At 60.9% G+C, this 27,734-nt stretch overlaps 8 protein-coding genes across 8 annotated transcripts; 3 read left to right on the forward strand and 5 right to left on the reverse strand.

The window, feature by feature from the left end:
* Positions 1-507: 507 nt before the first annotated feature.
* On the forward strand, positions 508-1,425 carry PLICBS_006984 (uncharacterized protein; the record flags this gene model as incomplete). The annotated part of the gene is made up of 1 exon (XM_018320375.2): positions 508-1,425. One exon carries the CDS (start codon positions 508-510, stop codon positions 1,423-1,425), a length of 918 nt encoding a protein of 305 aa, XP_018180272.2.
* Positions 1,426-5,511: 4,086 nt separating this feature from the next.
* On the reverse strand, positions 5,512-6,814 carry PLICBS_006985 (uncharacterized protein; the record flags this gene model as incomplete). Its single annotated transcript, XM_018320376.2, has 2 exons — positions 5,512-5,992; positions 6,051-6,814. The coding sequence occupies 2 exons, from the start codon at positions 6,812-6,814 to the stop codon at positions 5,512-5,514; spliced, it is 1,245 nt and encodes a 414-aa protein (XP_018180273.2).
* Positions 6,815-7,336: 522 nt separating this feature from the next.
* On the reverse strand, positions 7,337-8,737 carry PLICBS_006986 (uncharacterized protein; the record flags this gene model as incomplete). The annotated part of the gene is made up of 4 exons (XM_018320377.1): positions 7,337-7,536; positions 7,598-8,260; positions 8,313-8,437; positions 8,520-8,737. 4 exons carry the CDS (start codon positions 8,735-8,737, stop codon positions 7,337-7,339), a joined length of 1,206 nt encoding a protein of 401 aa, XP_018180274.1.
* A 3,277-nt stretch (positions 8,738-12,014) lies between these two features.
* Positions 12,015-14,472, forward strand: PLICBS_006987 (uncharacterized protein; the record flags this gene model as incomplete). Its single annotated transcript, XM_065601096.1, has 6 exons — positions 12,015-12,101; positions 12,152-12,240; positions 12,300-12,589; positions 12,651-13,658; positions 13,721-13,934; positions 14,415-14,472. 6 exons carry the CDS (start codon positions 12,015-12,017, stop codon positions 14,470-14,472), a joined length of 1,746 nt encoding a protein of 581 aa, XP_065457168.1.
* A 32-nt stretch (positions 14,473-14,504) lies between these two features.
* PLICBS_006988 (uncharacterized protein) lies at positions 14,505-14,672 on the reverse strand (the record flags this gene model as incomplete). The annotated part of the gene is made up of 1 exon (XM_065601097.1): positions 14,505-14,672. The coding sequence occupies one exon, from the start codon at positions 14,670-14,672 to the stop codon at positions 14,505-14,507; it is 168 nt and encodes a 55-aa protein (XP_065457169.1).
* Positions 14,673-18,953: 4,281 nt separating this feature from the next.
* On the reverse strand, positions 18,954-21,248 carry PLICBS_006989 (uncharacterized protein; the record flags this gene model as incomplete). Its single annotated transcript, XM_018320380.2, has 7 exons — positions 18,954-19,214; positions 19,284-19,409; positions 19,468-19,554; positions 19,668-19,851; positions 19,960-20,054; positions 20,126-20,636; positions 20,761-21,248. The coding sequence occupies 7 exons, from the start codon at positions 21,246-21,248 to the stop codon at positions 18,954-18,956; spliced, it is 1,752 nt and encodes a 583-aa protein (XP_018180277.2).
* Positions 21,249-21,758: 510 nt separating this feature from the next.
* On the forward strand, positions 21,759-23,030 carry PLICBS_006990 (uncharacterized protein; the record flags this gene model as incomplete). The annotated part of the gene is made up of 1 exon (XM_065601098.1): positions 21,759-23,030. One exon carries the CDS (start codon positions 21,759-21,761, stop codon positions 23,028-23,030), a length of 1,272 nt encoding a protein of 423 aa, XP_065457170.1.
* A 1,165-nt stretch (positions 23,031-24,195) lies between these two features.
* Positions 24,196-27,093, reverse strand: PLICBS_006991 (uncharacterized protein; the record flags this gene model as incomplete). Its single annotated transcript, XM_018320382.2, has 6 exons — positions 24,196-24,885; positions 24,937-25,179; positions 25,235-25,898; positions 25,955-26,224; positions 26,286-26,700; positions 26,796-27,093. 6 exons carry the CDS (start codon positions 27,091-27,093, stop codon positions 24,196-24,198), a joined length of 2,580 nt encoding a protein of 859 aa, XP_018180279.2.
* Between the last annotated feature and the right edge of the window lie 641 nt (positions 27,094-27,734).

A 27,734-nucleotide genomic window follows, 5' to 3' on the forward strand; every position in this document is an offset into this window, starting at 1 on the left:
AGCATCCCTCGACCGTTGAGCTGCGTTGAGCCTCGTTGCTGCACTGCCGTTTCGTCAACAACGTCACCGCCGCTCACCCTCACGTCACGTCACGTCCCGACCCCCCGGTCCGGCCACCCGACAAGCGACTACTCCTGCACTCACCAACCTCAATCGCCCACTTGCACCCGTTCCGCCCAACGCCTCTCGGCGCCGTTTCATCTACACCCGAACAGCTCGGTTGCATGTCCCGCAGAGCTCGCATCCTGCCCGCCATCGCCGCCGCAGACGCACTCGCAGACGCACTCGCACACGCCATTGTCGCTGCCGCGCCCTGCCATCGCCAATAGCGTCACCAGTCTCGCCCGCCAGACCGTTTTACTGCCGTGCACGAGTCCCGCCTGCCGGCTCCCGCACCGTTGTACCCCTCCTTGGCTTGTCCGTCGCGGGACTTGGAAGCGCATCACCACCTCTGCGCCTTGCCCTCAGCTTCACCCCACCACCGACCACATCGCAGCCTCACCCACCATGATGCAGGCTCGCGACGCCGCGGGCCGCCAGGTCTCGCTCCTCAACGACGACGGCTACGAAAAGGCCTCGCTCTACCCGCCGCAGCACCGCCCGCTCACCTTCCAGCCCTCAACCCAGCAGGCGATCCCGCGCCCCTACCCCAGTCCCCGCACCAGCAGCTCCTCGTCGCCTAACACGCCTGAGCTGTTACGGTCGGACTCGTATGACTCTCAGATGAGCAGCAACGATCCCATCTCTCCCTTGACGCCCTCGGTGGACTACGCCTATGCCCGCGGAGCTCTCTACCCCGTGGACGCGCCGCCCGCCAAGCGCCCCGCCTACGTCAACAGCAGCAGGTCTGCGTCGTTTGACGATGACAGCAGCTCGTCGGTGGCGACCCCCGCCGTGCCCGAGCAGCGCCCCGGGAAGCGGTATCCTTGCCGGTATCGCGATAGCCACGGCTGCGAGAAGACGTTCACCACGTCGGGCCACGCCTCTCGTCACTCCAAGATCCACACGGCGGAAAAGGCCGTCCAGTGCACTTACCCCGGCTGCCAGAAGAAGTTTACGCGCGCCGACAACATGAAGCAGCACCTGGAGACGCACTACAAGGACAAGAGCCGCTCATCGGGCGGCGCCCGCGCTCACAAGGCCGCGCTCGCCGAGGCGCGCCGCAACTCGACGGCCTCAAGCCGCAGCCGCTCCTCGACATCCACCACGACACCCAGCAGCGCCGGCGGCCGCGAAGCCGGGCAGCAATGGGAGGGCGCCGAGACGCACCACCCGCAGTACCCGCTACCCTCGCCCGGCACCGCCGCCTGGGACATGGGCGGCATGAAGCTGCCCCTGCTGAGCCGGCCGGTCGCGGCGCGGACGCCCAGCAGCGGCCTCGACGCCCTGGCCATGGCGGTGGAGTGCCAGGCTGGCAGCTCATGAACGAACGGGGTCGGCGTGAATGAGGGGGCGGAACCGGCGGCGGCGGCAGCGGCAGCGACGTTGCTCGACTCATGCTCCCGCTTCCCCGACACCGAACCGCCCCCTCCGAACCAGGGGTCCCCCTCGACGGATGGGGCTCTTTAACTGCTAATGCCTAATCAACGGCTGATGCGGAATTTCCGTCCACACGCAGCCGTCCCCACACTCGTTTCAAACAACCTGGGAGTGCCGTCGGCCGCAATTTTCCGCGCTCGACGAGGCACTGCCGCGTCTCGCCTTCACCGACCGGGTCGACCAGGGCGCCTGGTCGTCGGTCATTGGGGGCATTTCTCCACGACGAGCGCGCTCGCATCCACACGCAGCATTTGGGCGCCGCCGCAGCATGCCAGCGGCAGCAAATGAAGCCGGCGACTGGCCCGTGTTTTGTTGCACTTTTTCCACGCTGCCTACCTGCGTTGGGTCACTGGACTCCTCGGGGGGTACAGCACTCGTACAGTATACCAATAGAGGCTGCCTACACACGATTACAGGCGCCTCACGAATCATTTCTTGGGGCGGCAATCCCGCATCGGACCTCAGCCCTCGGTGTCCGCCTGGAAGGGCGGCGGGCACGAAGCTACATGCATCAGCGCGAGTATCATCTTCGCGGTGCGATGACAAGGGGGCGAGGAATAAAAGGCGCAACGGCGTTGATGGGTTGGCATTGATTGTGATTTTTATTCCCATCACCCGCCTCTACAGAAGGCAATCGGGCGATGAGGCCGCCGAGAGGCACCACATTGTACATAGCTGCCAGGTCTAGACGTGTCACCACCGCGATGACGACGACTGGCGATTCTGGAAAGAGTCAATTGATACCACCTCTTTTTTTCCCCCTCCACCTTGCCGCAAGGCATTGCTCTCACGCCCTGGCTGCCCGTCCTTGTTGACTCGGCACACCGTTGATGCATGTCTCGCCGCCTGCGCCCGGTCGGTCGGTCGGTCCCTTCAGGGTCCTGCCTGGGGGTCCTTCTCCCTTCCCCTTTCGCGCTCATACCACCTGCCGCTGCCGGCTGCCTGCCTGCCTGCCCTACCACACCGTACGGTACCGCGCCTTACCGTTCCTTACCTTATTATTCGACCCCGCTGGCGGGGAGCGACCAGCGGTGGCGGTCGGCGTCCACGACGGTCGTTCGGCTTCTCCCTTGCCTTGCCTTGCTGCGCCGCCGCCCGCGGCGCGGTCCCTGCATTTGGGCACGACGACGAACCCTGGCGCGGGAGGGGGTGTGTGCGTGGGGTGGACGAGCGGGCAGGCGGAAGGGCCGGGCGTGCACGGCCAGCTTTGCTCGCGACGGCCGCGGAAGGGATGTTCTTTGCGATCTAGAAGCCAGGCAGGCAGGTATGCGTATCGTATGTGCGTACGAGCGTTATGCTCTGTAGCCATATTTTCGGGAAGGTGACAACTAGAAGCTAGGAACAGGGAGGGGCGTGTTTCGCTGACCTCCAGTATGCCTGTCTGGGTGTTGTGGGCGCGAGTCGAGTCCACCGTGTGCACCTTGAACGTTACGTCGAGATGCCCGCCCTGCAGATAGCATACCCACTCGCTCTCACTCTCACCTTACCTTGGCTACACGTCACTTTTTGCCTCATTGTTTATATCCATTGCCTTTGTGGTTTGTTGTTTTGATTTGATTTTGCTTTTCTTCTGTGCTATGCGGGTGCGATGCGATGACGGGCAGGTGGAGTGTGGCGTGGCGAGCGGGCCCGCGCGGTGTGGTCGCACAGCAGCAGCAGCAGCAGCCGATGCATGTTGCGCCCGTGTGTTGGTCATGTCGTGCTGTTGTGCTGTGCTGTGCTGTGCTGGGTGAAAAGGTATTGTCTTGAGTCGTTGCGCGCTGCGGTGTTGCGTTGCACGAAAGGGGTCTGGACAAGGTCCTTCCTCCCCGCCGCCTGTCCCCGGCGAAACGGTCCCTACTTGCCTACCCGCATGCACGAGGGCATGCATGCTTGCATGCATGCAAGCAAGCACCAACATGCACGAAACGCGCGAGTGTGGCGAACGACGATGATGTCGATGGGTGACGACAATGATGATGATGACTCTGGAGGAGACGTTTGTCGTCTTGGCGAACGTCCACCGGGGGTCGCGAAGCCCATCTTGCCTGGCACGAACCACATCCACCGTTGTTAAACCCCCGGTTAGTTAGTTACCTGTCCATCCAGCTGTACATAATATCTGGTTCCCTTCCCCGACGCCCAGACACAGTCCAGTACGGTTGCCAAGTCAAGAGGAACGACGACGATGACACAGCGGAGGCCGATAGTAGAAACAAACTCTATATAACCGAGGCGGGTCCACAGGGGGTGCGCGCGAGACCCTCGACCCTCGCTCGACCCTTCACTCCCCAGCAAGACCCTCCCTACCATCTCCCTCCCTTGAAGTGAAGGAAAAGCAGGTTGAGCGGGTACCTGGAAATGCACCCCAGGATCTTCTTTCTCCTCCATCGCGTGTTTCCCGTCCCCCCCTTTTTGGGGGGCTCGGTGGCTCTCACCTCGTCGCCGGGGCCTGCAGGGGAGGGGACGGGAGGGGGGTGCGAGTACCACGGCAGTGAGCGGGTGAGGTTCATTTCATCGTCACCTTTTCTCTCTCTCTCTCCCTTTTGATGGACGCCGATGGATGACCGATGGACCTGACCCCGACCCCGACTCCGTACCGTGCCCTGCTCAGCTGGACCCCGTGACCCGCGAGTCGCTCCTCCGCTCAGCTAGCCAAGGCCCCGGGGCAGCCAAGCCAAGGGTCCAGTCCCTCCGTGTCGAAATCCAGGGCCCGCCCCCCTCGTACGAGGTAACACGCCATCCCACGGGGCGCGAGTCTCTCCTCTGTTTCTCTCCCTGTTCGCACGCCCGGCCGTTCGTACGGGACTTCGCTCTTTCGCTGTACGAGTATGTACCCTGTGCCCGTCCGTCCGCCCCCTGCTTCTCGAATCGCGTGGCCGATGCCCAGCACGGGGCACGGCGGCACACGGGGGCCGGAACGCGCACAGTCCCCAAAGAACCCTTCTTTTTTACTTTATTTTTGGCATGTACATGTTGTACGTAGGTGGTCCGGCACCTCCTCCCGTTACCGCCTCTCTCCCGGACCTCTCCCTCATATGTCCCTCTACCGGGCCGTCCAAGCGTCCTCATCAACCAGTCATACAACACCACCACCTGAAAATCTTCCTCCCTTCCGTTCCGTCGCACGGCTCACCCCTTGGGCCGTCCTTTTCTGCGACCGCACGTGGCCTCCCCGTGGCCGATGCCTGCCTGCCCCCTTTGCTCACTACCCAATTATAGGTACATACCACGTCCGCGCGCGCACACACACTCCCTCTCCCTTGAGTCCGAGTGCCTCTTCTGATAGAACAGCACGGCCCCGCCGCTGGCCGTCGTCGCCGCCAAACACCCACATAAACAAACAAACAACCTGAACCAAACCAAAAAACAGGCACCAGAAAAGAAGAAAAACAAATGAGCGGTAGACCTTCACACCGCATCGGCACGCCGAGGATGCGCCGGGCATTCTCCTCCGGGCCCCCGTCGACTCGACTCGAACCGCACGGTACGTACGTCACGGGCTTGGCGGGCCGTTCATCACGGCTTTTGTTGCTCGGTGCTTCTTTTTCTCTTTCCAATGTGGTTCGATTATGGCCCCCGCCCTGCCGGTGGCGCGCGGTATCTAGTGCCGGGAGTGGCGTTATGCTACGGTACAGTATCTTCAGCGGGCAAAAGGAAACCATCTTGCCTCGCCCAACGTTGTTGCCTTGCTTTTGTGTTGGTCCACGGTTGGCCGAGACTCTTGGCAGAGCCCTACCATAATTGATATGACAACAATGTACCTCGTACTCCGTGTTAACGGCCCGGCGCCACGGAGGAATCCGTTATCAAAGCGCGACAAACGAGTCATCAACTCAAGACTGCTCGCCCTTAACGTACAGCCCCAAGGCTCGAGCTGGCTAGTCGCTCTATGGTAAGTTAGATGGCTTGCCAGAAGGCATCGATGGGCGTCTTGTTCTAGCTTCGACATCATCATCATTACACCCTGTCTGACGTTCACGACAGACTTCGCTACCACAGCTCTGGCTTGTTGGCGCAGATGCGCGCCATCTCATACTGTTCGTCCGTCTGGCACACCAGCACACCGTGCTTTGCGCCGGCAGCACCAATGTCCTCCACCACCCCGCCCCCGACGCTCTTATTCCGTTTCTCGTCGATGGCGAAGCCGAGACATCCTGCCTGCTGAATAACGGCACTCCTCAGCAGTGCACTCTTCTCGCCGATGCCTCCCGCAAACACGAGAGCGTCTACTTGGCCCTGGAGGGTCACGTAGTAGCTGCCGACGAACCCGCACACTCTGTCGACAAACAGATCGAAGGCGAGCTTGTGCTTCGGGTCGTCCGACTCTGAGATGACACGAAAGTCGGTTGTTCCGGTAAGAGCCTTCCATCCGCTCTCCTTGTTCAATATCTCCTCAGCGTGGGTGATGTGCAGGTGCTCCGTCGAAGCCGGCGACAGCTTGCCCACGTCGCTCGCGTAATGGAAAACGAGACTATCGAATACGTGTCAGCGCAGCACGGGCATCAGAATTGGGCGCGAGGTATACTGACCTTGGGTCAACACTGCCGCTGCGAGTGGCTCCGGGGAGTCCGGCCAGCGGCGTCAGGCCCATGCTCGTATCCCAGCTCTTGCCGCCCTTGATGGCACATGCACTGGCGCCACTACCCAGGTGCAAGGCAATGATGTTGAGCTTGTCGACGTCTTTTCCCAGAAACGCCGCCACGGACCGGCTGATGAACTCGTAGCTAGTGCCGTGAAACCCGTACTTGCGCAGGCTGTTCTTCTTTGCCGTTACCGGGCAGATCGGATACGTAGAGATGTGGCGCGGAATTGTGGCGTGGAACTGCGAGTCGAAGCAGGCGACGTTGGAGGCATTGGGCAGCGTTTTGATGCACGAGTCGACGATGGTGAGAGCGGGCCCATTGTGCAGAGGCGCCAGGTCACTCAGCTCCTCGAGACGGTGGTAAGTGTCCTCGTTGATGAGTTTGGACTCGTCGTAGTCGCCGCCGTGCACGATGCGGTGAGCCGCGATGGCGATGTCGTCTTTGGAATTGATCTCACGAAGGTCGGCGTCGTTGATGAGTGTCTTGAGGATGAGGCCAAAGGCGTCGTCTTGTGTCTTCAACGGCTCCTCGACCTTCTTGTCCTTGATGACCTTTGTCTCACCCCGCGAGTACTTCAATTCCGCTGGCGGCGCTGTGAGGCCATTAATCTGGGCCTCTGCAATCTGTCTCGGGGATGTGTTCTTGTCGGCCAGGTAGACGGAGACCTTGACCGAGCTCGATCCAGCGTTGATGGCGAGAATGACTTTCATGGCGGAGGCCGGCTTCAGATCGTGGTAATGTGCTGGCAGGGACGGAAAGAATGACAGGGCCAACGAGCAAACACTTGTTGTGGCAGGTGGTGAATTAGCGACGACGGCACCCGCGTGTATAAAAACGCGTGGTGGTCGTCGACGCTGATGCATCCGGATGCGGCGTCACAATCAATGACGAAAGATGGTGGGCTGACCTCACTGGGCTGGCTGGTGACGGGTGGGGGCCAATCGTCTGCCCTCCCGCCAACACGCCATGTGCTGAGGCGCCCGACATGTCAGTCTGGTCTTTGCCGTGCAGATGCACCAGGCCACCCCCGGTCATTCCGAGCAATTCAAGGCGTGAAGCATCTCCAGGCCATCGCATCGCCTCATATTGGCGTGCCGAGACCCCGAGCCTGGTGTTGTTAGAGTGTGCCCCGACGGCTTCATACCCACAAAATCTGCTAGTGAGCGGCGGCCGCCCAGCGGACGCATTGCGTCGAATCATCCCTCCGGGCCCGACAATTGATCTCGTGTACTTCAGCCACGCGGATCTTGGTCCTCCGGCTCCAGCACAGGGTCCAGGCTGCGCGACAGCTCCGGCGATGGTAGCTCAGACGCCTGTCCTGGCAGCATCTGAGGCGACGGCAGCTCAAAGTGATTCGGAGGGAACGGGAGGCCCTGAAAATCTCGATCCGTGCTGTGCGCGTATGCCCACGCCTCCAAGAATCGTCGGTAGTCTGCCACGCATTAGTTTGACTGTGGCTCGAGCTCCCAAGTGTATTTCTGCGGCATGCGTACCTGAGCGGCTGCTGAACTGGATCGACAGATGTTTGATGTCTACCGATGCCTGTGACGGCCCCGGAGACTCTTGCGGGCTATGGCCCGCATGCCCGGTCGATCGCACCCGCGGGCGTACCCTCTGGGCAAACGAAAATCGGCGCTGAGGGTTGTTCTCATCCGGCGCACTCCCTCTTCGCCCCCGCACGTTGAGCCGAACTTGCTTTGCGCGGTCGTCACGGCCGCGCAGTTCGCCTTCGAACAGGTGCACGTCGTACTCGCGGTACTGGCCGTCCGTCTTGTTCGCAAGCACGCTGATGGAGTGGAAAGTGGTATAGCGGTCGCGCCACATCTTGAGGCGTTGTATTGCGCCGATGCCCTTGACCTTGCCGAAGCCGTCAGTGCGGCCGTGGACGTTGGTCCAGACGACATCAACGTCGAAGTAGTTGATCATGTCTCTTCTCCGCACATCGCCCTGGAACTGGATGGACCCCTCGACTGAGGTAAACTCGTATCTCACTTGTATGTACTGGTCGTGGATGCAGACCCCCTCATCGGTCGTGTAGCGAATGCGGTGCGGCTCGGGAAAGGTGAGATATCGTTCCATGTCAGAGGGGTCATGGTATTGGCGGTGGCGCGAGTGGAGCGTATGAGGGTGAATCTCCGAAGGGATGTCCGACGGCACTGCTCGACCCGTTAGTAGCTGTACGACGAGCGAAGAGGCCAATGGGCGCACAATAATGCTCGAGGAGCTCGTTCTGATAGCTGCACTGCCAGAGGACACGGCGTTGCTCCGACCCCACCACCTCCCACGGGCCAAGATAGACGGTTCGTTCGTCGGGCGTATCTTGGAAAAGAGTTCTGTTACACAAGAGAAGACGGGGTCAGACAAATAGGCACACTGCGGCGGGGTCTTCGGTAACGCTCTGGGGCATGGTCGTACATTGTTGCTTGGTAGCCCGGCGGGCCAAGGTCCAAGTGGCGCAACGAGGTCTGGGGAGCTGCCGAGCCCCCCGTGGACGGCGCCGAGATGGTGGAAATGCCGGAGGTCGGCGTCCAGGTCGAGTCGACCGGACTGGCGTAGGAGCGGCTGTAGGTGGGAGGGCGGCCGAGGGAGGAAGAGGTAAAGGAGGAACCCGACGAGGACGACGCCGCGGCCATGCTGCGTCGGTCCCAAGGAGCTTGGCCGCCTTGGCTGGGGCGGCTATTGCTTCGCCGCCGTCACCGTCACCGGCACGGGCACGGCACGGAATAGCTGTGGCCGGCACTCTACGCCCCCGTGCAACGTCTGTGGGCCGCCGGCGCGACGATCTGCTGGCAAGGTGTCGGTCCCGAGAGAACGGGTCATGACACGACGGCCGCGACGACAGAGGCGGCGGATGGCGGGGTAGAAAGCTCAGGATGAGCGGCAGCAATGGCGGTGATATGCGAAAGTGGCCCCTCGGAAGGTAACGGGCCACGGACTAAGAGCCATGATCCATCATCCCGGACTAGCAGTTGTCAACGGCAGCAGCAGGTGGGCGAGTGACGACAGCGAGCCCCGGAGGGTACGTTTGCTCGTTGCTGTAACGGGGCGAGGCAGAGCGAGACACAGCGACGCAGCGCGAGGGCGGGACAAAAAAAAACACAATGGCCGGGGATGGGCAGCTGGCCAGGCCAACCTAAGCTCGCGGATAGGGTCCGTGTTCCGCGCGACGGCCCCCGCTGGCCTGGGGGAAGGACGTGGACGCTGATGGCGCAGAGAGGCGAGAAGGACCAAGGTGCCAACGACGTGCCATCCGGGCACGGGACGGACGGCGAGTGGCCGACCCGGCAGGGCGGGAGAGGGCCGCAGTGGTGGATTGGGCGGCGTGTGCAACGTGCTTGCTGGGCCGCCAGCGCGTCCCGGTCGGTACACGTACAACCTGGGGAGGAAAGGTAGTTGGTAAGGGTGCCCGCGCGTGGGTGCGTGGGTGGGTAATGCCGTGGAGGTGCGCTGGCGGGATGGATGGGTGTGCCGTCGATAGCATGAGCACTATCGTGGTGGAAAACCTTGGTGCCGAGGCGCGGGCGGGTGGACGACTGACGATGGATGCAAGCTCCGCGGCAGCGTGGTGGAGCAGCGCCGGCCAAAGATGCAAGCTGTAGGTACGGAGTAATTGTACGTCACGGTAGAAAATGAGGCGGGCTTGGCGGGAGCCAGCGTGCTTCCAAGCTTGTGCTCGTTGCGCACTTGTACCTGCCCGACGTAGCAGGCGCGATGCAGTACCTGCCGTGGACCGGACGCCCGGCGCAGAGGCTATTGCGCGGTCGCGCCTTCCTCCGCCGTGGCCGGGGCGTCGGGCGTCGGAGCCAGAACCTGCTGGTGACCTGGAAGGCAGTGCTGGTCCAGCAATTCCGCCGCCGAGCGTGTACTGTAGTGTACAATACTCGTAGGGACTGAACGGGATGGATGGATGGCTGCCGGCCAGAGGCCGCTCGCCGCCTGTTGCATGTTGCACGTTGCACCTTGGCCTGCCTGTCTGGCCAGCTCTTGCTGCTGGGGGTCCGTCTGTCGTCCGGGGCGGGGCGGCTCCGGAAGACGTTCCTGCCACTAGGCGCGGGAGCCGTGCGCACGGGGTCCAACGGAGCCCTGTGATGGGCTGGCCAAGAAGGGGACCAACGGCTAATAATGGCGGGCGTGTGGGTGGCCCGCCGGCAGCGCGCGTGTTGGTGGTGCATTGGATTTGGGAGGAGGCGGAGATGGTGGTGGTGGTGGTGGTGGTGGTGGTGGTGGTGCCCAGGCTGGCTGATTATACTCGTCCTTGCACGCACGCATAGTCTGCGCGGCGCAATTTGGCGTGTGCGTGGCCGTCATCAATCATCATGGTAACGGCTCGACTCGACCATGAGCCACAGTGCAAGCCGCAATGGTGGTTGGCAATACCCTTTCACGCCTGAATATGAATCGCTCCTCTCCACTCGTCGCCGTACTGACAAACACTCCGCGGCTCAACGCCTTTTTGTCTTGCCCGCCATCCGGGCTCTGCGACGGCCCCCCGCGCCTGTTTCACCGTGGCCGCGAGACACAGACGACAGACAGCCAAGCCTCGTGGGACGAGCTCCTGCTCACTAGCGATGTCTTGCAGCTCCCGAGATCCCTGTCCCACCGGAGCAGCAATGCCCACCACCTTTCAACCTTAACGAGGCACGGGGTCCAACCCACCTTTCATCACCGCGTCCGGTCTTCTCGGCTGCACGATACCGACGCAGAGGCCAGTATCGGTTTCGTGGCCCGGCACGGAGCCTGATAGTATCGCGGCGCGAGCGATTGTGCTGTGGAGTATGCAAAAACCTTTTCCAGCTCTCATCCAGAGAGTCCAGAGATATCCAGAGTTCCAGACCGCATCCATTGACGTGGAAAGGTACGGGTCCCTCTTGCCGGCACATGAGGTGCTTACCAACACTCACTCGTCCACCCGTGCGTCATGTCGTGCAATGTCGTGCAATTGGCAAAACTACATGGGGATACGTACTCGCAGCATGTCGTGCAACTCTGGCAGGCGCCATCCATCAACAGTGCAACACCATGCTCCTCCTGAACTCTGCCCCTGCGCCGCTCCACGTCGTCGCCCCTTCAATGCAACATCAGCCTCACCAACCCCCAACGGCGCCCCGGACAACTGAAGGCCCTCCTCCTGCCGAACCCCGTGCCATCTTCAAAAGCAAGCAAAGCCGTCTCGAAATCGACAGCCGTCAGCAGCACCTGCGCCCGCGACGGCCACCGCCTGGCCCGAGCTAGTCGGCGCCTCCCACCGTTTCTTCATCACCTTTTAGCCTGCGCTGCCACTTCGTGCTAGCCGCCGCGTCTCCCCCAGCTCTCCAGCTCCCCACTCCCAAGGGTCCTTCCACCACGTGCTGGCCGTGTTGGCCCGCGCCGTCGTCCTGCAAGCCGCCTTTCTTTTCCACGGCCTGGATCCGGCACGCTCCCTCAGCTCGACTGACTTTCCCCAGCTCGTCCCGACCTCTCCGTCGATCGGTCTCAAGCTCAGCCATCCTGCAGGCCAAGCAAGCTCCGGCAGCTTGGCGCAAACTGCGACATTTGCCCTGGCCATATGACGCCCGCCTCCTTTGTCCCGCGGATTTCGAGCCGTCCCGCGATGCCGCCCCCAACAGTGCAGCCTTGACCTTGGACAGCTTCGTCACCGGCCGTCGCGCCCGTGTCTCGCAAGGCGACCTACCTTGACGTCTCTATGCTCACCCAGACGCACCTCTCACCCATGGTCATGACATCTTGTGTGCCGTCAACTACGACCTCTGCCCAGAACCAGTGTCGCCGCAAATGACAAGCTGCTGCACGTAGACCAGACACGGCACTCGTCGGCCGAAAGCTACCTCTCGAGTTCTCTTCATCCCCTCCCAGTGGCTGCTCAACAGATAGCCCCATATGTTGTCCGAATACAAACCCGAATTCTTGGAAATGGCCCCTGATCCGAGCTCGACTCGGCGGAGGAACCGCGGCTTCCTGGGCTCCGACAGCTCGGCGCTGCCCGCCCAAGACCTCCAGGTGCGCCCTTCAGAGTCTGTGCGTGTTCAACATGCTGAAGAATGTCATAGGACCGCCACCAGCTGCGATACGAGCTCGACTTGAATTCATGGAACCTGCGTATCTGGGGGGTTGCCGCTTCAGGCTTCCTGACCGACTCGTGAGTTTGCGGCTAGAATCCACGCGCTCCAGAGCGATACTGACTCTTCACTGCGCCAGCTACAACCTCTTCTCTACCAACGTCATTCTTGCTTCTGTCGCCTTTGTGTACTATCCCGATGGCCGGCAATGGCCCAGTCTTCTCATCAACCTCTTCACACTTCTCGGATCCGTCCTCGGACAGCTCCTCTTCGGTTTCCTCGCGGATTGGTTCGGGCGAACCCGATTATACGGCATTGAACTTGTGCTCGTCATCGTGTCGACCATCGGCGTAGCCACAAGTAGCCATGGCTACGGAGACTTGGAATTTCTCGGCCTGTTCATTTGGTGGCGATTTGTCATGGGAGTGGGTATGTTTCGCTGCGTATCTGCTGGCTGTGTTGTGTTTCCGGCAGACTAACAACCACCCAGGAATCGGCGCCGAATACCCCCTGAGCGCCGTCATCACCTCCGAATGGTCCAGCACTCAGTCTAGAGCCACGATGCTCTCGAGCGTATTCCTCATGCAGCCCATCGGACAGGCTCTTGCCCAGCTGGTCGGCCTCTGGGTCTTGCTTGGCTTCGACAGCACCAAGAAGCTTCAGACGCTGCATTGTGGTCTGGACGAACTACACGCAGAGGAATGCCGGAAGGCTGTCGACGGGATTTGGCGCATCGTCATCGGTTCCGGTGCGGTACCTGCTCTTCTGGCCATCATCTTTCGCTTCTTTCTGTTCGACTGCGGTCTTTACAGTCTCGAAGTGCGCAACAAGCCGTCTCTCGCTATCCAAAACACACAGCGGGTATATGGCGCCCCTTCAGGTGGGTTTGCCAACTCGTTTCAGATGCAGCCCCAGTCCAACGGCGTTCACCCCGAGATATCTCCTCGGCCTATGCCAGTTCAGTTCTCGAAGCTGGACCTATACAACTACTTCATACGCGACAGGAACTGGTACTATCTGCTTGGAACCGCAGCCACTTGGTTCTTCCTCGACGTTAGTTTCTACGGCCTGTCTTTGGATAACCGACGGACCTTGTCTGACATGTGGGCAACGGCGGATCCCACTCCCATCGACGACCGGCTCGAGTGTTGGAACTCGACATTGCCGGGCGGCAAGTCCCTGGTTCCGTCTTGGCAAAAGACGGGGCTGCCGATCTGGCAGACGGATGCATTGCACCCGTGCAATACTATCTATGACGTCTTGGTCGAGCAGACGAAGCAGTATCTTTTGACCGTCTCTCTTGCATCGATTGCTGGAAGCGTCTGTTTCATCTTCTTCGCCAACCGCATTCCCCGCCGGCAGTGGCTCACGGCGTCTTTTCTTGTCCTGGCCCTCTTCTTCGTCATCACCGGCGCCGTATACTACAAGGTCAACCGGTCAGCAGCCGCCCCAGCAACCATTGTCATGGTGTCGCTGTGTCACTTCATGTTCAACTTTGGTGAGTAAAGCGGGCGATACAGTCTATAGCTACCAGTACATAGAACTAACATGGGCAAACAGGAGCAAACACGCTCACCTTCATCATCCCGGCCGAGATCTTCCCAACTTGCTACCGATGCACCTGTCACGGCATCTCCGCTGCAGCCGGCAAGCTGGGGAGCATTGTCGCCGTCATCGTCGTCTATGGCATCAACTCCGCATACAAGAGCCAGACACGCCAGGGCCTCATCTTCCTTCTCTTTGGCTCTGTCGCCGCGTTCGGCGCCATATTCTCGTGGGCCTATTTGCCAGATGTGCAACGTCGTGTAGTAGAGGAGGACGGCCGATCGTTTCTGGAGACCAAGGACCTTGAAGAGCTAGGCGAAGGACGCGAACGTGCCCGCCTGGGGGGCGAACCAGTAACGTTTCGAGAGAAATGGGACGGATTAAGGCGAAGAAGGGAAACGTCGCGACGAACAACCCCTAGCCCCTCGCACGACGAGTCGAGGTCGTGATTGAAAGGAAGTGTAACGAACGATTTTTTGTCTGTGGGTATCTCTGAACATTTGGCGTTATCAGCAAGCGGTCATTTAGAGTTGAACCAATATCAGCACATGCCGACATTGTGTGCGTGAGTTTCCAATCCCGTCCAGCCTTGACTGAGATGAGAAACGGCCTTACCTGAACGAAAATTTCATCTATCACCCGCAAAAGCCAGATCGAAACAGCTCACGGCGGAGGTGAGGCTCGCGAACCGGTTGCTGATGGCGCACAGTCGCGAGCCCACCAACCGCCAACGGCAGGTCCACGACCGGAGCGACGAAGACAAGTAGACTCCGCCGCTGTCGTGGATCCGGGCCAGCGCCTAGTTGGCGGTAGTGCCGCCCTGGCTCTCGAGGTCGCGTTCCTCCTCGTTCTGGCGAGAGCCGCGGGGCGCGAACCAAGTGATGAGGAGGGTCACGCCGGCGACGACCACAAGGGGGATGCCGGTAGCCAAGCCCACGATGGCCTCGGTCGAGAGGGTCGACTCCATTGTGAGCGGCACTGGGAAAGTTCTCAGTTTCCTGGGAAGGCGAAGACGGAAGGGCTGGGTGGTTGGTCGTGGTGTTGCTGTCGGTAGTTGGGGGTTGTCGTAACGCTGTGAGGCCAGCTGGGCGGGCGAACCCGCGACGGTGGTGGGTGCTTGTGGTCAGAAAGTGAAGAATTGGGATTTCAGTCTGGAAGAGAGGAGGAGATATAAGAGCCTGTCTGAGAAGGGGCTCGCTGGAGTGCAGGAGGTGAGTTGGGGACGGGGCGAGCACCTTCTTATCCACGGCCAGGCAGGGCACGCACGGCGTGCCGCCCGCCGTATGCGGAGGCATGGTGCTGGCCATGGTGCTCATGGCCTGGCAAGGATGCCGGCGAGCAACTGGGCAGTGAGGCAGTGCTGGGAAGCAGCTGTGGCCGTTGACGCCCACCGGCGCAAGCTTCGCTGGCGTAAGCTCGAGCACGCCGCGAGCCTACAAGGATCGCAAAGGCCCAGGCCTCCAAGAGCAAAGCGGTTTCGCTGGCCGGGCGGAGGGGGATGCCTCAAGACGAGTCGGCACGCAACCGCTCAAAGACGACCAATTCTGATGCCCCTGCCGTGGCGTCTCCTGTCCAGAATTCCCGAAATGTGGGATGGGCCTGCGCCATGGTGACGCCCTGTGTGACGTTCCCATTCGAATGGAGGCCAGGGTTATGAGCGAGCGCCATTGGTGCCTGGCAAAGAAAACTCTGCCCGCCGCTGTGCATTGCGCTTGCCGACTGTCCGGTCAAATTGCCCGCCCACTCACCCTGGTAACCAGCGCAGTCGTTTGCCTGACGCCCTCGAGGCAGAGCTTCCAAGAGGTGCATGCCGGCAGGGAACACCACTGTTACTACCACCACTATCAATGCTACTGTCGCCTCAAGATTCAAGATCCATGAGGTCGTCACACAGCGTTGGCCGTCACTAACTGCAAAGGTAGCCGTCGAGATATCTTGGCTCGCTCTCTTGACGTGCCCCGCCGCCGCCACGGGGAGTGGCCTTGACTTGCTCAATGGCCTTGCTGCCAGTAGGGACATTTAATTCGAAACAAGGGGCCCCCCGGAGTGGAGCTTGAGAGGTACTCGACGTGGGCGTATGAGTTGCCTCATGGAGAGCCTGGCCACGGGTGGCCGTAAAGTCCTGCGCTTGGAGGCGCTGTAGCGGACCTACTAGGTACCCAAGGTAGCTAAGTAGGTAGGTAGCTAGGGCCGGCTCCGGAGGGCAGGGAGGACAGGCGGATGCCAGGAGAGCGAGAGAAAACACTCAGACGACCTCGACAACCAGAGGCACTGGGACTTGGGGAAGAGATGGCGGGCAGCCAACCCACGGTGAGTCGGCGACACTCACAGACCCGCAATGCAATCACTTTCCCAAGTCCCTGTGTTACACCGCAGCCGGCCTGCCCATGTCCAAACCCACCTCGAGGAGCCAGCTCACTCGAGCGTGCATCCGCATGGGTGAGGAATTGTATGTCTGCATGTATGCCGGGTGCAGCGCCCAGAGAGACCGCCGTATGGGCTGCCCTTGCGGCGGGCAGGAGAGTGGATGCTGGGACCGGGCAACGCGGGGCTGGTGGCGGCGGGCCATTGGCGACGGCGTGTTGACGATGCGGGGGCCAGCAAGGGTGTTTGTCCTCGTGGGTCGCGACGCAAATGTGCGCGCAGTTGGGACGAGCGAGCGCCTACGCTGCTGGAGAGCGGATCAAGCAGCGAAGAGATGCAAGTCCTGGCGGCGTTGCACGGGCATCCTTGCCCAGACGCTCAACACTGAAGACTTGACGTGCGGCGGGACATTAAGGGATCGGCACTAGCGGTCCGATCGTGTGGGTGGCGTGGTAGCGCCCGCCTGCCAGGCACAGACAGGGGCGCGACAGGGGCAGCTTTGTTCCGACCTCCAACCTGGAATGGAACGCAGCCCAGGTCAACCTCCCCGGCGCAGGTCCTTGACTCCTGTCACTCCATTTGCTCTGCTCCACTTGCATCCCGCCTCGAAGGCAGCAAATGTTGGCCAGGCCCAACGCAGACAGCTCGACCGCGAGCTCCCATCTCCCCGCGGCATGGCAGAACGGACACAGCCCTCCTCGCGCCACTTCCCACGGGCGCGACGTGTCGGCCGCGATGGGAAAGCGAGGCTGGGCGTCCCCGGTGGCACAATGCCTGCGGCTGGCGGTGGTTGGTCCCGTCGCGGGCCAAGCATCCGGACCCCGGGGTGCATCAATCGCGATGCAAAACGCTGACAATCGAAGTGCAGACGCCTCGCCGGGAGACGGCAGGATGCCACCAGACGGCCACCGACCCAGGTCGCGAGCTCGAGTGCTCGCCGAAAAAATGCGAGGCATGCAACTTGATGACAGCCTCGCATGGGCTCCGTCAACGAGCCACTCACGTTCCCGACTCGTCTCGTCTTTGTCGTGTCACAGAGACGATGGCTTCGCCCGCACGCGGTGCTCCCGCGAGAATGCCAACCTGTGTCTGCCCACAGGGCCGCCAATGGCCTAAGCTGGGCCGCAGCTGCCAAAGCGGCAGAGAGGCAAGCCAAATTGAATGAGCGGGCTAGCAGCACCTCGACAAACATCACAGAGTGCTCCCTATGAATTGTAACTGTAAAGGTACAAAGTTGGCTCCTCCCGAGAGGCGCGAGCCCCGAAGTGGGCTAGGGCCGGCATTGGTATTTTATGGTGGGCGATCCAAATCGGTAGGCACGTGGAGAAGCTGCTCATGGAGATGGGACCCTTGCACGTCTGCGGCGGCAACTTCAACCTTCGCCACGGCCCGGGGGAGTCAACCGATGAGGGCCCGGTGCGGCTGCCGCCCCCCCGCCGGGGCGTTGCACCCCTTGAAGAGTGCGGGACCCCCAGCTGGCAAGCGATCAGACAGCATAGAGGCTGCCCCAGCGTACGTTCAATCTACTGTGGCTACCAGGAGAATGCGCTGACGAAGGGATGAACGGACGGATGAAGGAACGAGCGAAGGAGGAGAACACGTGTCGGGGGTTAGGCCGCTGCGTGTCCTCGACTCTGCACCAGACGCATTCCTGGCCATTGTGTGCGTCCAGCGGCCGTGCATCTCCAGTTGCGGCGGCGCCACGGGCGTACTGATCAAGAGTCCTGACCAACGACGACGACGGCCCGGTCCAGCGCCCTGGCACACTCACTGCGCTTCGTAACTTGTCGAGGTATAAGGTGCTCGGTAGGCGCACTTGGCGCACATGGTGGCGCCCTCCGGCTGGTGGCTGACCAGTCCATGCCTAGCCGCCAACGAAGGGGCAAGGTCCTTGAGCATTGCTAACGGTGGCCAGTCACGTCGGCTTCCAGTGCCCAGGAGAGACTCCAGAGGTGGCTGGGGGGCCTTGTCCACTGCCGGCGTCAGGGCAGGGGGCCGGCAGCATGGCATGTCATGGCCGACTAGGCTGGCTAGCCGATCCATGGTTACGAACTTACGATATAGTATTTGATATACGATTCGTCCGAGCCAACTTCAGTCGGAGCCTCCCGTCCCGAAGTTCGTCGATCTCGCCCCACACGGCCCTTGAATCACGGACTGCACGCATCGCAATCCGACGACACGCGAGCGCTCTCGTTGCTGCTCCGAGCCATCGTCAGACCTCGGCGGCGACTGCCAGTGTTCTGGACTCCCGCTTTTGACTGCTGACGCTCGCCAGCCCTGACAACGTGGCGCAGCCTCGCAGCTCTCTCCTGTATGGCTAGAGGGCTCGGTGATGTCACCCGGCATCGTCGAGTGAAACATGAAACGACACCCCTGTCCTCACTCAAGAGCGATACGAACCTCAACTCCAGCCGCACCTCGCGCTGCTCAGATGAGCATGTGCTCGTGTCAAGACAGCCTGCATACAGTAACAACCTTGCGCAACTGCGAGGCTCTTGCACCTCCTGCCTCAAGCAACCCATTGTTTCCTCCGCCCGCCGTCCGGCGTCCGTAGTCACGCTCGCTCGCCGCACCCGTCAGCGTTTACGCCTTGGGCCGGCGAGCATTAGGTTACCAGCCTTTCAGAACATTGTGCCAGCTGACTTTCGCGGCTTGACAAATAATATTGTAGTTGTAGTAGCCTGCGGCGTGAGCCTGGTGTGTTCCCCTCTCCAGTAGACCGCCAATTCGGAACCACCAGCTGGGGCTTTGTGATGAGGCGGCTGCCTGAGAGTCCGTCCATGCCCCCCCTCGGGCGCTCAAGAACCGACGAGCCGCATATGTCCGCACACCGAGCTGTGCCGCCCGCTGCGGCATATTCTCTGCCTGCACTGTCAAGCACTCACGGCCTTCCGAGGTGTGTGGACGAGGGAGCATGGGGATGGGCAAGTATCTGTGCCGTGTCCGCGTAGAGCTCGTCCAGGCTGGTCGTGGCAGTAACGTGAGGGTCGCGCTCGAGAGCATCGAGCCACCGCTGCCAGCGAGTTCCAGGCACTGGGTCAGCCCAACCGCGGAGCGGCCCGAGGAGGCGAGACAAGCGGAGAGCAAACGGGGCGAAGTGTACGTCAACGAGGCTCAGGGACGAGCCGAGAAAGTAAGGGCCCTGTGAGCAATTGCGATCAGCTCGCCTTCTCAGGAAGTGCGTCTCAAAGCAAGGCGAAGAGAAACCTACATGCTCATCGGCCGCGAGAACGAGGCTCGTAATGTGACCTTGTAATTGCTCCGTCGCAGCGCTCTGTTGTCCCAGGTCGGGAGCCTGTAGGAGCGCGAAGAAGGAGGGCACCACGCGGGCGTTGATCTGTCCTGACGTTAATACGTCTGACAGCATAGCAATACCAGGGCGTCTTTCATCATACATGATCAATCCATAGGCGACAATTTGCCTTGAGCCGCGGATCGGACGGAAACAAGGGCGCTCCGCTCCTATGCTGCATGTCTTCGAGCTATTTGTTGCTTAGTTAGCAGCGGCGACGACAAGGCGAGACCTTCCTTGTCCAGCACTCGAGAAGATGGGTAGAGATGGAGAAGCTCAGGAATAAGGGGCAAAAGTGCGTACGTATTCGAGAATCACGGCACTCTCGGCGCATGCCCACTCGCCCTGGCGGATGGCCGGGACGAGACCGCGTGGATTCGCCTCGAGAAGCGCCGTCGGCGCCGGGCGGCGGTAGGGATCTGTCTCGCAGTACTGATAAGCCAGGCCCTTTGCCTCGAGCGCGATCCACACGCGCTGCGAGAAGGGGCTGGTGAGGATGTCGTCGTCAGTGAATTGATTTGACCGTCAGGCCATGTACAGGCACAAGTGAAGAGTGAAACTGGATCGCTGCTGATACAGCAAGGGAAGTCCTCACCAGAAGCATGCAGCGTACAGCTTCAGGTCGCTCTCCTTGGAGTGCTTCTTTGTCGTCGCGAGCGCAGCACCGGTGGCCTTGCGCGGGACCTGCTTCTGCATCGTCCCGTCAGTTCATCTGTCCATGCATTTTCTCTGCCCATTTACGGAGGGTCATCATCACTCACCTGTATCTTCTTGACCTCCTTGTCCCTGTCGGCCAGCCACCGCTGCACGCTGTTCCTCTTAATCTCATCGCTGCGCTGCAGCGTATGCCTATGAGGGCCGTCTATGCCATCCCCCTTGCCGTTGCCGCCGTTACCATTAACGCGCTGAATCGCCCAGAAGCGCTGGCCCTCGGGCACCACCTGTGCCGCCACGCCCGTCGCTGCGCCCGCACCGGCAGTGAGCACAGCCGCGTTGCCGGTGGCTGCGGCCGCGGCGGCAGCGGCAGCGGTGTCGCGGTCGAGGAACGCGCCGGGAAAGTACTCTGTGATGCGGATCTTGACGTCGCACAGGTCGCGCTCGCGGGCGACACGCTTGCGTTTCTTCTTGTTCGGGTCATCGGACTTGGGTGTCCCTGGCGGACGGCCCTTCATCCGGCAGTCGTAGTAGTGCGAGATGAAAGGCTTGCGCTTGTAGCGCTGTGTCGAGCGGTGCGAGTAGATGTTGTCCACGTGCGGGAAGTACACCTCGAGTCTGGAGCAGTTGAGTGTCAGCGTCGAGACCGAGACGCGTCCCTCACATCGTGCGGGCACTGCGGGGAGTACGCCCAGGGCTCAGCTTTGAAGGAAATACTATGATAATCAGAGGGGAGACGCACTGCTCGTTGGTCAGGACAAGGGTCTCATCGACGGCAAAGAGCTTCTCTCGCCAGGCCTGCAGGTTTGGCGGATCGAGAACGATGCGGCCGCTCAGCTTGCCACCCGTTCTTTCACCTGTGTCCCTCCCGAGGCCTACCGTTGGGACCCCGGCCGGCTGGCCATGCGCGTCAGGCAGCGGGACCGCACTGGCGGGGCCAGCGCCGGGAATCGTCGTCGGCGCAAGGATGCCAAACTGACCACCCGTGCTACTGCTGCCGGCGTCCGCCGCCTGTCGACGCCGTCGCCTACCCGCAGAAGGAGGAGTGGCTGTGGCGGCGACATCCTGCAACGGGTACGCGCCGTCCAGGCCGGCCGTCGTCGGCCCCGCATCGTGAGCGTGTCCGTGGTGGTGAGGAGGCCCCGGATGCGCGAAGCCGTCCAGACCCGCGCCTCCGGGTCCCACCCCGAGGTTCAAACGGAAGTGGCTCTCGCCAGCGTAGGCGGCCATCGGGTCGTATGTCCTCGATCTCTGGGTTACCGTGGCCTGCCTTGTCCCCTGAGCTTCGTTGGGGCTCGCGTCCTCGATGCTCACCCTCCCCGTTCAGGCCTCGGGCAGCGGCACCCCTCACTGGTGCAGTGGCTGGTGTTCCTCTAGCTCCCGTCCAGCGCGTCGCCCGTGGTCGCTTCGTCTGCCAGCTGCCTTTGCCTGCTCACGTTCTCGGGCCCGTCGCTGACTTACACGGAGGCCGGGCTCGTTTTCGGTGCTGCTTTTACAGGTGATGGTGAGGAGCAACCGCGCTTCCATCGTCAGTCTTTGGGTGGGGCCGACGCGTGACTGAGAGCGGCAACCCGCGCAGGGGCCCCACGCTGGTTGCTCCTTCCTTGCAAACGGAGCACATCACGTTTGCATTCACCTTCACTCGTTCACACACTCAATAACGGGGAGGCTGTGCGGAACAAAATAAGAAATGGATCTTCCAACCGCCATACTCCAAGGGCTCAATCCCCGATCGCCACCATGGCGAGCCTGATACAGCTGCCGTGGGAGATCCTCTTCGAAATCAAGTCCTTCTGCACCGACAACGACTTAGGCTCCTTGTGTTTCGCCTGCAAGACGTTCACGGAGTGGCTACAACCTACAGTTTACGCCAAGGTTGCCCTTACCGCGAAGCCCTCGTGTGGCCGCCGGTTACAAGCCATCGGCTCGGGCCCGCGCGCGAAGTTCGTCCGCCGCATCGAATACGAACCGCGATATTGGCACCCTGTTGCGCCCGAGGAGGATGGAGTCGACTGGAAGCCCCTTCCGCTGGACAATGAGGACCGCCCAGTAGATACGGAAAGCCCACTGGCTGTCGATACAAGCTTCGCATTGATGTCCCTACACCTCCAATTCCCGAATCTCGAGTCCTTTTCCTTCGCGCCTGTCTACTATCCGCGAGTAAAGTCAGAAGGACAAGAGGATGGCTATGCGGATGATTATGCTGAGCACATGGTGCCCTCGATTGCACGCTTGAACGCAAGTCTATGGGCGCTCTGTCAAAGTGCGGGAGCCTTTACTCGCCTGGAGGTCCACCAGCTTCCGCTATGGCCCTACACTACTGGACCTCCTTATCCTGCGCTCAGCTCAGCCAACCCTGCGTGGACGGAGCTGGTCGCTGGCCTGACATCGTTGGACGTGGAACTGCATGACCCCGTCGAGGACTTCTGTTACGAATTCGATATTGAGCCGTGCCTATACCTGAGCACCCTATGCAGCTATTTTATTAGCTGTATCCCGAACGTGCAGCATCTACGCCTTACCGGTAGGCAGTGGCGCCATCTGCTCGCGGAAGAGGTGGCGATCCCCTGGATGCGCTTCGAGATGCCATGCCTCAAGACCCTTCATTTAGAATGGACCCCAATCGATGAAGGGTTTTGCATGTTCATCGCGAATCACTTGGTGAACCTCGAAGAAGTGCGCCTCCCCAACTGCGTTAGCCGTTGCATCGAAACCTGGTCTCTTCTCGCCACCTGTATTCTGGAATTACGCCCTCCGTGGCTCGCCACGTTCGAAATCACCCCTGCCCTTCCCGAATATTTCTTTCACGGCGATGAACGGGTTCAAAAGGACGATATGCCCGACGATCACGAGTACCAGCAGTTTTACGCCACCTCGATCTGGACCGAGGTAGAGTGGCAGCTCATTGAGGGGGAGGATTCGTTTGACGAGGACGGCTTCATCATATGGATGTGGTCCAAGGTTCAGGCGTTGATAGAGGAGAACAGGGAGGCGAGGCTTTCGGAGTTTTGATGTCGCGAACGGATGGCCCTTTCCGAGACAATGTCTTACTCGTGAGAGGAGGAGGTTCTTTCTCGCGTGGAAGAGGTAGGGTCTGGGTGATGGGCCCTCATATGAAGATGTCGCTCCCCTCACGTCATTGCAATGATCTCTAGAAGATCAGACGTGTCTCGCTCGTACTAATATGAAAAGTTCGCTCTCTACCATTTGGCGACTTCCTCCGCGAATTGTACACCTCTTAGATCTCAACGCTGCTTATACCACGGCTTGTCAATCTGTTCATTTGCACCGTAGTCCGTATACATATATCTGCAGCAATCCACGAACCAGCCATTCACACGCTTTCGCAAAACGTGCATCCGCCTAGCCCCAGGCCCTTCCCCTTCCCGCGCCACAGTTCTCTCACTGCGAGTTTTCACAGCATACCATCCAAGATCTCCTCCCCCCTCTCCCCCTCCTGCAACCCACCACATCGCCCCAGGACTCGCTCTCCCTCCAATAGCCGAACTCCGGGGCCCCGAACCCCGGTCCCAGGGATGCCCGCGATTACAATACAATATCCAGGCACCACACACGTAACGTACGCACACACGCCTACGCACGCAGCGCCAACTTGCGACGTCACGGCGATCCCAGAGGCATGTGAATTCCACTCTGCGTACGAAGCACGAATGATCGAGTGACGTCGTCTGCGTCGTCCACGGCGCACTCGTCGGGACACTTCCCCCATGAGCGTCACGTCACGTCACAAGACACGCCGACCCGTCCATGTCCGCGAGTGAGGGGGTATTCATTATCGACTATGTAAAACTGCCCAACATTCGAGCTTCCAGTCCAAAAACCATTCCTCAGCCGTCAACGTCGCACTCTGCGGCGGCGGCATTGTCGTCGTCGTCGTCGCGGCCCTGACGTGTGAGATATATAGTACATCCAAATAGTTGATAACCTGTCCGCAAATGTGCTGCCTGCCCACCCCCGGCCGCCATTAAACGAGAGACGGCAGACCGGGTAATCAATCGTTTAAACGCCATTGTCCCAAATGCCGCTGCCTGTCTGCCAGCCGGCCCGCTCGCCTCGCAAACCAAAAAGGCATCCAGCTATGCGCTGTGCCGTCATAGAGAATGAGACCGACCCCGCCATTGCCCCGGTTTTGTGAATCTTGTCCTTTCCAGCCGTATCACCCTCTCATGTGCGTGTCGGCTCCGTTATCCCACGACGAGAGGTCCATGGCGTCCATCGGGCCCATGTTCATGAGAGCCCGTAGCACGCCCTCGCCCACTGGCATCCCGGCTGGCTGTCCGTTCATGTCCGTCCAGCCGCCTGCCGGCATCCCGAACCCATTGCTCTGTTGCGGCATACTTTGCGGAATGAATCCCGAGTCGCCAAAGAAGCTTTGGTGGTTCCCGCTGTCCATGCCATGGGAAGGGTTGATCATGTTCTGCTGCGGTGAGAGGGGAGGTCGGAATGCCGCTTCTGTCGTCGCTCCGTTCATGTGGCCGGCTGGCAAATGTGACTTGGCATCGGACCCGGCGCCGCTCGAATTGGGCGTTGGTCCGTTCGATGGCCCGCCTTCGGGCGATCCTTGTGCATCCTGGTTCTCGGCGCCCTTCTCGTACATTGTCCCCGAGCTGGGGGTCAGCACTGGTATCGACTGCTGGTCGGCCGAGAGCCACGTTTGCGCAAAGCCCGGCGGCGCGGAATTTTGGTTCTCGTTTTCTACCAGATCTGGTGCCGTTGCGGCATTGCCGTCGTCCCCGGCCATCTTCATGAAGTGGCACTCGTTGCGGTAGGCCATAATACCTTGAACGCCTTCGGGGTCGTCGCATATGGGTTGGTTCTTGCCTCCAGCCCCGTTGCCCATTCCAGGCTGCCTTTGGTCAGTATCAAATCGATATCTCTCCGTTGATTGACCACTTACGCTGTCACCAGGTCGCGGGAACGCGTTCCTCAACTTGGGGATGCGCGCGGCCAGCGCCTCAAAATCAACGTCCAGCTGGACAAGGAACGACTCCGTCAACGGGTTCCTGCGCTTCAGCGCGTTCATGGCAGACAGAAGGAATCGAAGCGAGTCCGCAGTCTGCGCATCGTCTGGCCGGCTCTTGAGGTACTGCACAAACACTCGTGCCGCCACGTACAGGCAGAATGAGATGAAGGGGTTCATCTGTCCATGTCAGCGTTCACCCTTGAGGGGTCAATTCGCACGAGGAAACCCTTACAGCTGACAAGTCCATGTGGGAAATGGTCCGCATGATGCTGGCAATCTCATTGGCTGCCGTGATGCACCGCACCTTGCTCTCCGAGCTGACCGAAGCGGCGAGCTTGTTCTTCTCGGCCTTAAAAATGGCGGCTTGATGCAAGCAAATGGTTGACGTGTGGATGCTCATATTTGTGAAGACGACGTTAGGGTTGTTGAGGCCGCCCGGCAGCTTCAAGTGGGCGGGCAGGCAGAGCGAGGTGTTGAGCAGAATGTTGTCCATCTGGCGGTGGCGCTTCCAGAACGGACCATTGAGGTCATGGTCGAGATCGTCATCGTCGGGACGGTGGAGATGGACCAGGTTGCGGCCGAACAGGCAGGCCATGAGAACAATGCCGCCAAAAGACGACAGCTTGCCGGCTCCGTTCGGCCCGGTGCACTCGGCGAGAGTTTGCGTCTGCTCGGGGCGACTCATGTCATAGGCGCTTTCCGACGAGGGCAGCTTGGTCATAATGTCCCGCTCGTCAATCGTCATGGGCCACCCGGTGCCGATGCTGGCGTAGCGATCCTCGCAAAAGGCCATCCAAAACGTGCGACGCCGCTCTTCCCGTTCAGTCCAGTCCTTTGGCGGCGGTAGACATTGCTTGACGTCCAAGCCCTGGCCGTCTAACCGGTGGAGTCCGATCCTAAAGGGTGTTAGAGATCTGCACTGCTGAGCATGGAGCAAGGGGGCAGAGCATACATTTGCGCGAGACGAACGGCCGAGCCGGTATTGATCCAGGCTCGGGGAAAGTACATCATCTTCATCTCGTAGCAGGCCAGCAGAATGTGCGTCTGGCAGTGGGCAACCGAAATCATGTGCTCGCCGTAGCCCTTGACGTAGTCGGCCTCGACGTACTTGCGCGCCCGCTGGTAGAAGAGGTCCTTGAGATCGGAATACTTGTCCGTGATGGAGCAAGCCATCGTCCACATGGCGTAGCGGAGGCACACTGGCGGTCGCTGATTCGGTGCCCTGTACACACAAGTCAGAGGGCTTATTTCATAATCCAATATAGGGGAAGGGGGTCGCGTACAAGTTCATGGCGGCGAGGTACCGGTAGCGATGAATCATGGGCACCGAGGGGTGAACTTTCTCAAAGTAGACCTGGTGTAGCTCGTCAATCGTCTCCTGCGGCGGCAAGGGCTCCTCGAGGCCGAGCCCAATCATCTCCCACGTGAAGTTGCCGCCGACATTGTTCATGGGCATGCCCATGTTGGCGTTGAAGTTGAAGTCGTCAATGGCGCCCTGCCGGGGCGACTCGCCGTTGAAGTGCTGCCACCGGCCGTCCATGTCGTGGTCGCCAGCCATGCCCATGGGCGGGTTGGCGACGGGCAGGCCGTTGGTGGCGGCCGAGTTGCGCGAGCCGGACATGGACATGCCCATGGCCTTTGAGGGGCTCGTGTTGGCCGGGGCCGGGTCTTGCGTCTTGAGCAGCGTCTCGACTTGCTCTGTGAGTCGTCAGCAGCTGCGCATCCTTGCCTCGACAGCACCAAAGGCAGTAATATTCCTCCCGCGAATGCGCAAACAGGGCAAGCAAACTTACTCAGCCGCTCTTCAAGGGCCTTGACGTATCCGCGCTTCGGGCCGCTCTTCCTCCTTTGCTCATCATAGGCGCACGAGTGGCCGAGGCGCGAGCATGTGCTGCAGCTGGGCCTCACGCCATCGCACTTGAGCTTGCGCTTGCGGCAGATCATGCACGCGAGGCGCTTGGGCTTGGGGACGCTGGCATTGTCGGGGATGGCAGAGTCGCCGGCGGAGGCGGCGTGGATGGTGTCGCCGGGCGGGCTCTGCGGCGCCTGGTTGCCGTTGCTCGAGGAGCCGTTGTCCGAGGACCCAGGCATGGTGAACGAGAGCTTGTTCGCGTAATGTCTATGTCCAGGGCTCTGCTAAGGGCTATGGCTCGTGCGACGGTGATACGGGACGGGAGGCGACGATGAGCGGGCGCACAGGGCGTCGGTTCGACAAACGGGGGGGCAAGCTTGTGAGCGGGACGCAGCGCCCCGATCCTCCCGGCGCGGGGGGGAGGAGGACGAAATAGATGCTGCGGGCAGGCGTTGCTTGGACGAGCACAAAATCGCGTGCCGGTGAGAGGCGATGCTCGGCCTCGCAATTCGGAACGCGGCCCGGTCGTCGTATAGTCGAGGAACCCGGGGAGGAGAAGGCGGAGGAAAGGTAGTGGTGGTGGTGGTGGTGGTGGTGGTGAGGATGGAGCGTGAAGCTGGGGCCGGCTTAGAAAGACACGGATGGAGGCGACGGTTGAGATTAACGGTACGTAGCGGGTGAAGAACGATGGAGACTGCGCTAATGGAGGCTCCAAGGAGGGACCCAAGGATGGTGCTGTAGATACTTTTGGACCTCCCGTCAGAGCTCTTCCATCACTGGGTCGGGAACCCACCGCGCCGGGCGGACGCACCCACCCACGTTGAAGGCGACGACGACTTGGCCAGAGCCACCGCTACCCACCTCGTGCTGCCTGCACCGC

Source organism: Purpureocillium lilacinum (assembly GCF_023168085.1).
Source record: "Purpureocillium lilacinum CBS 284.36 DNA, scaffold_5, whole genome shotgun sequence".
Classification (NCBI taxonomy): Eukaryota; Fungi; Ascomycota; class Sordariomycetes; order Hypocreales; family Ophiocordycipitaceae; genus Purpureocillium; species Purpureocillium lilacinum.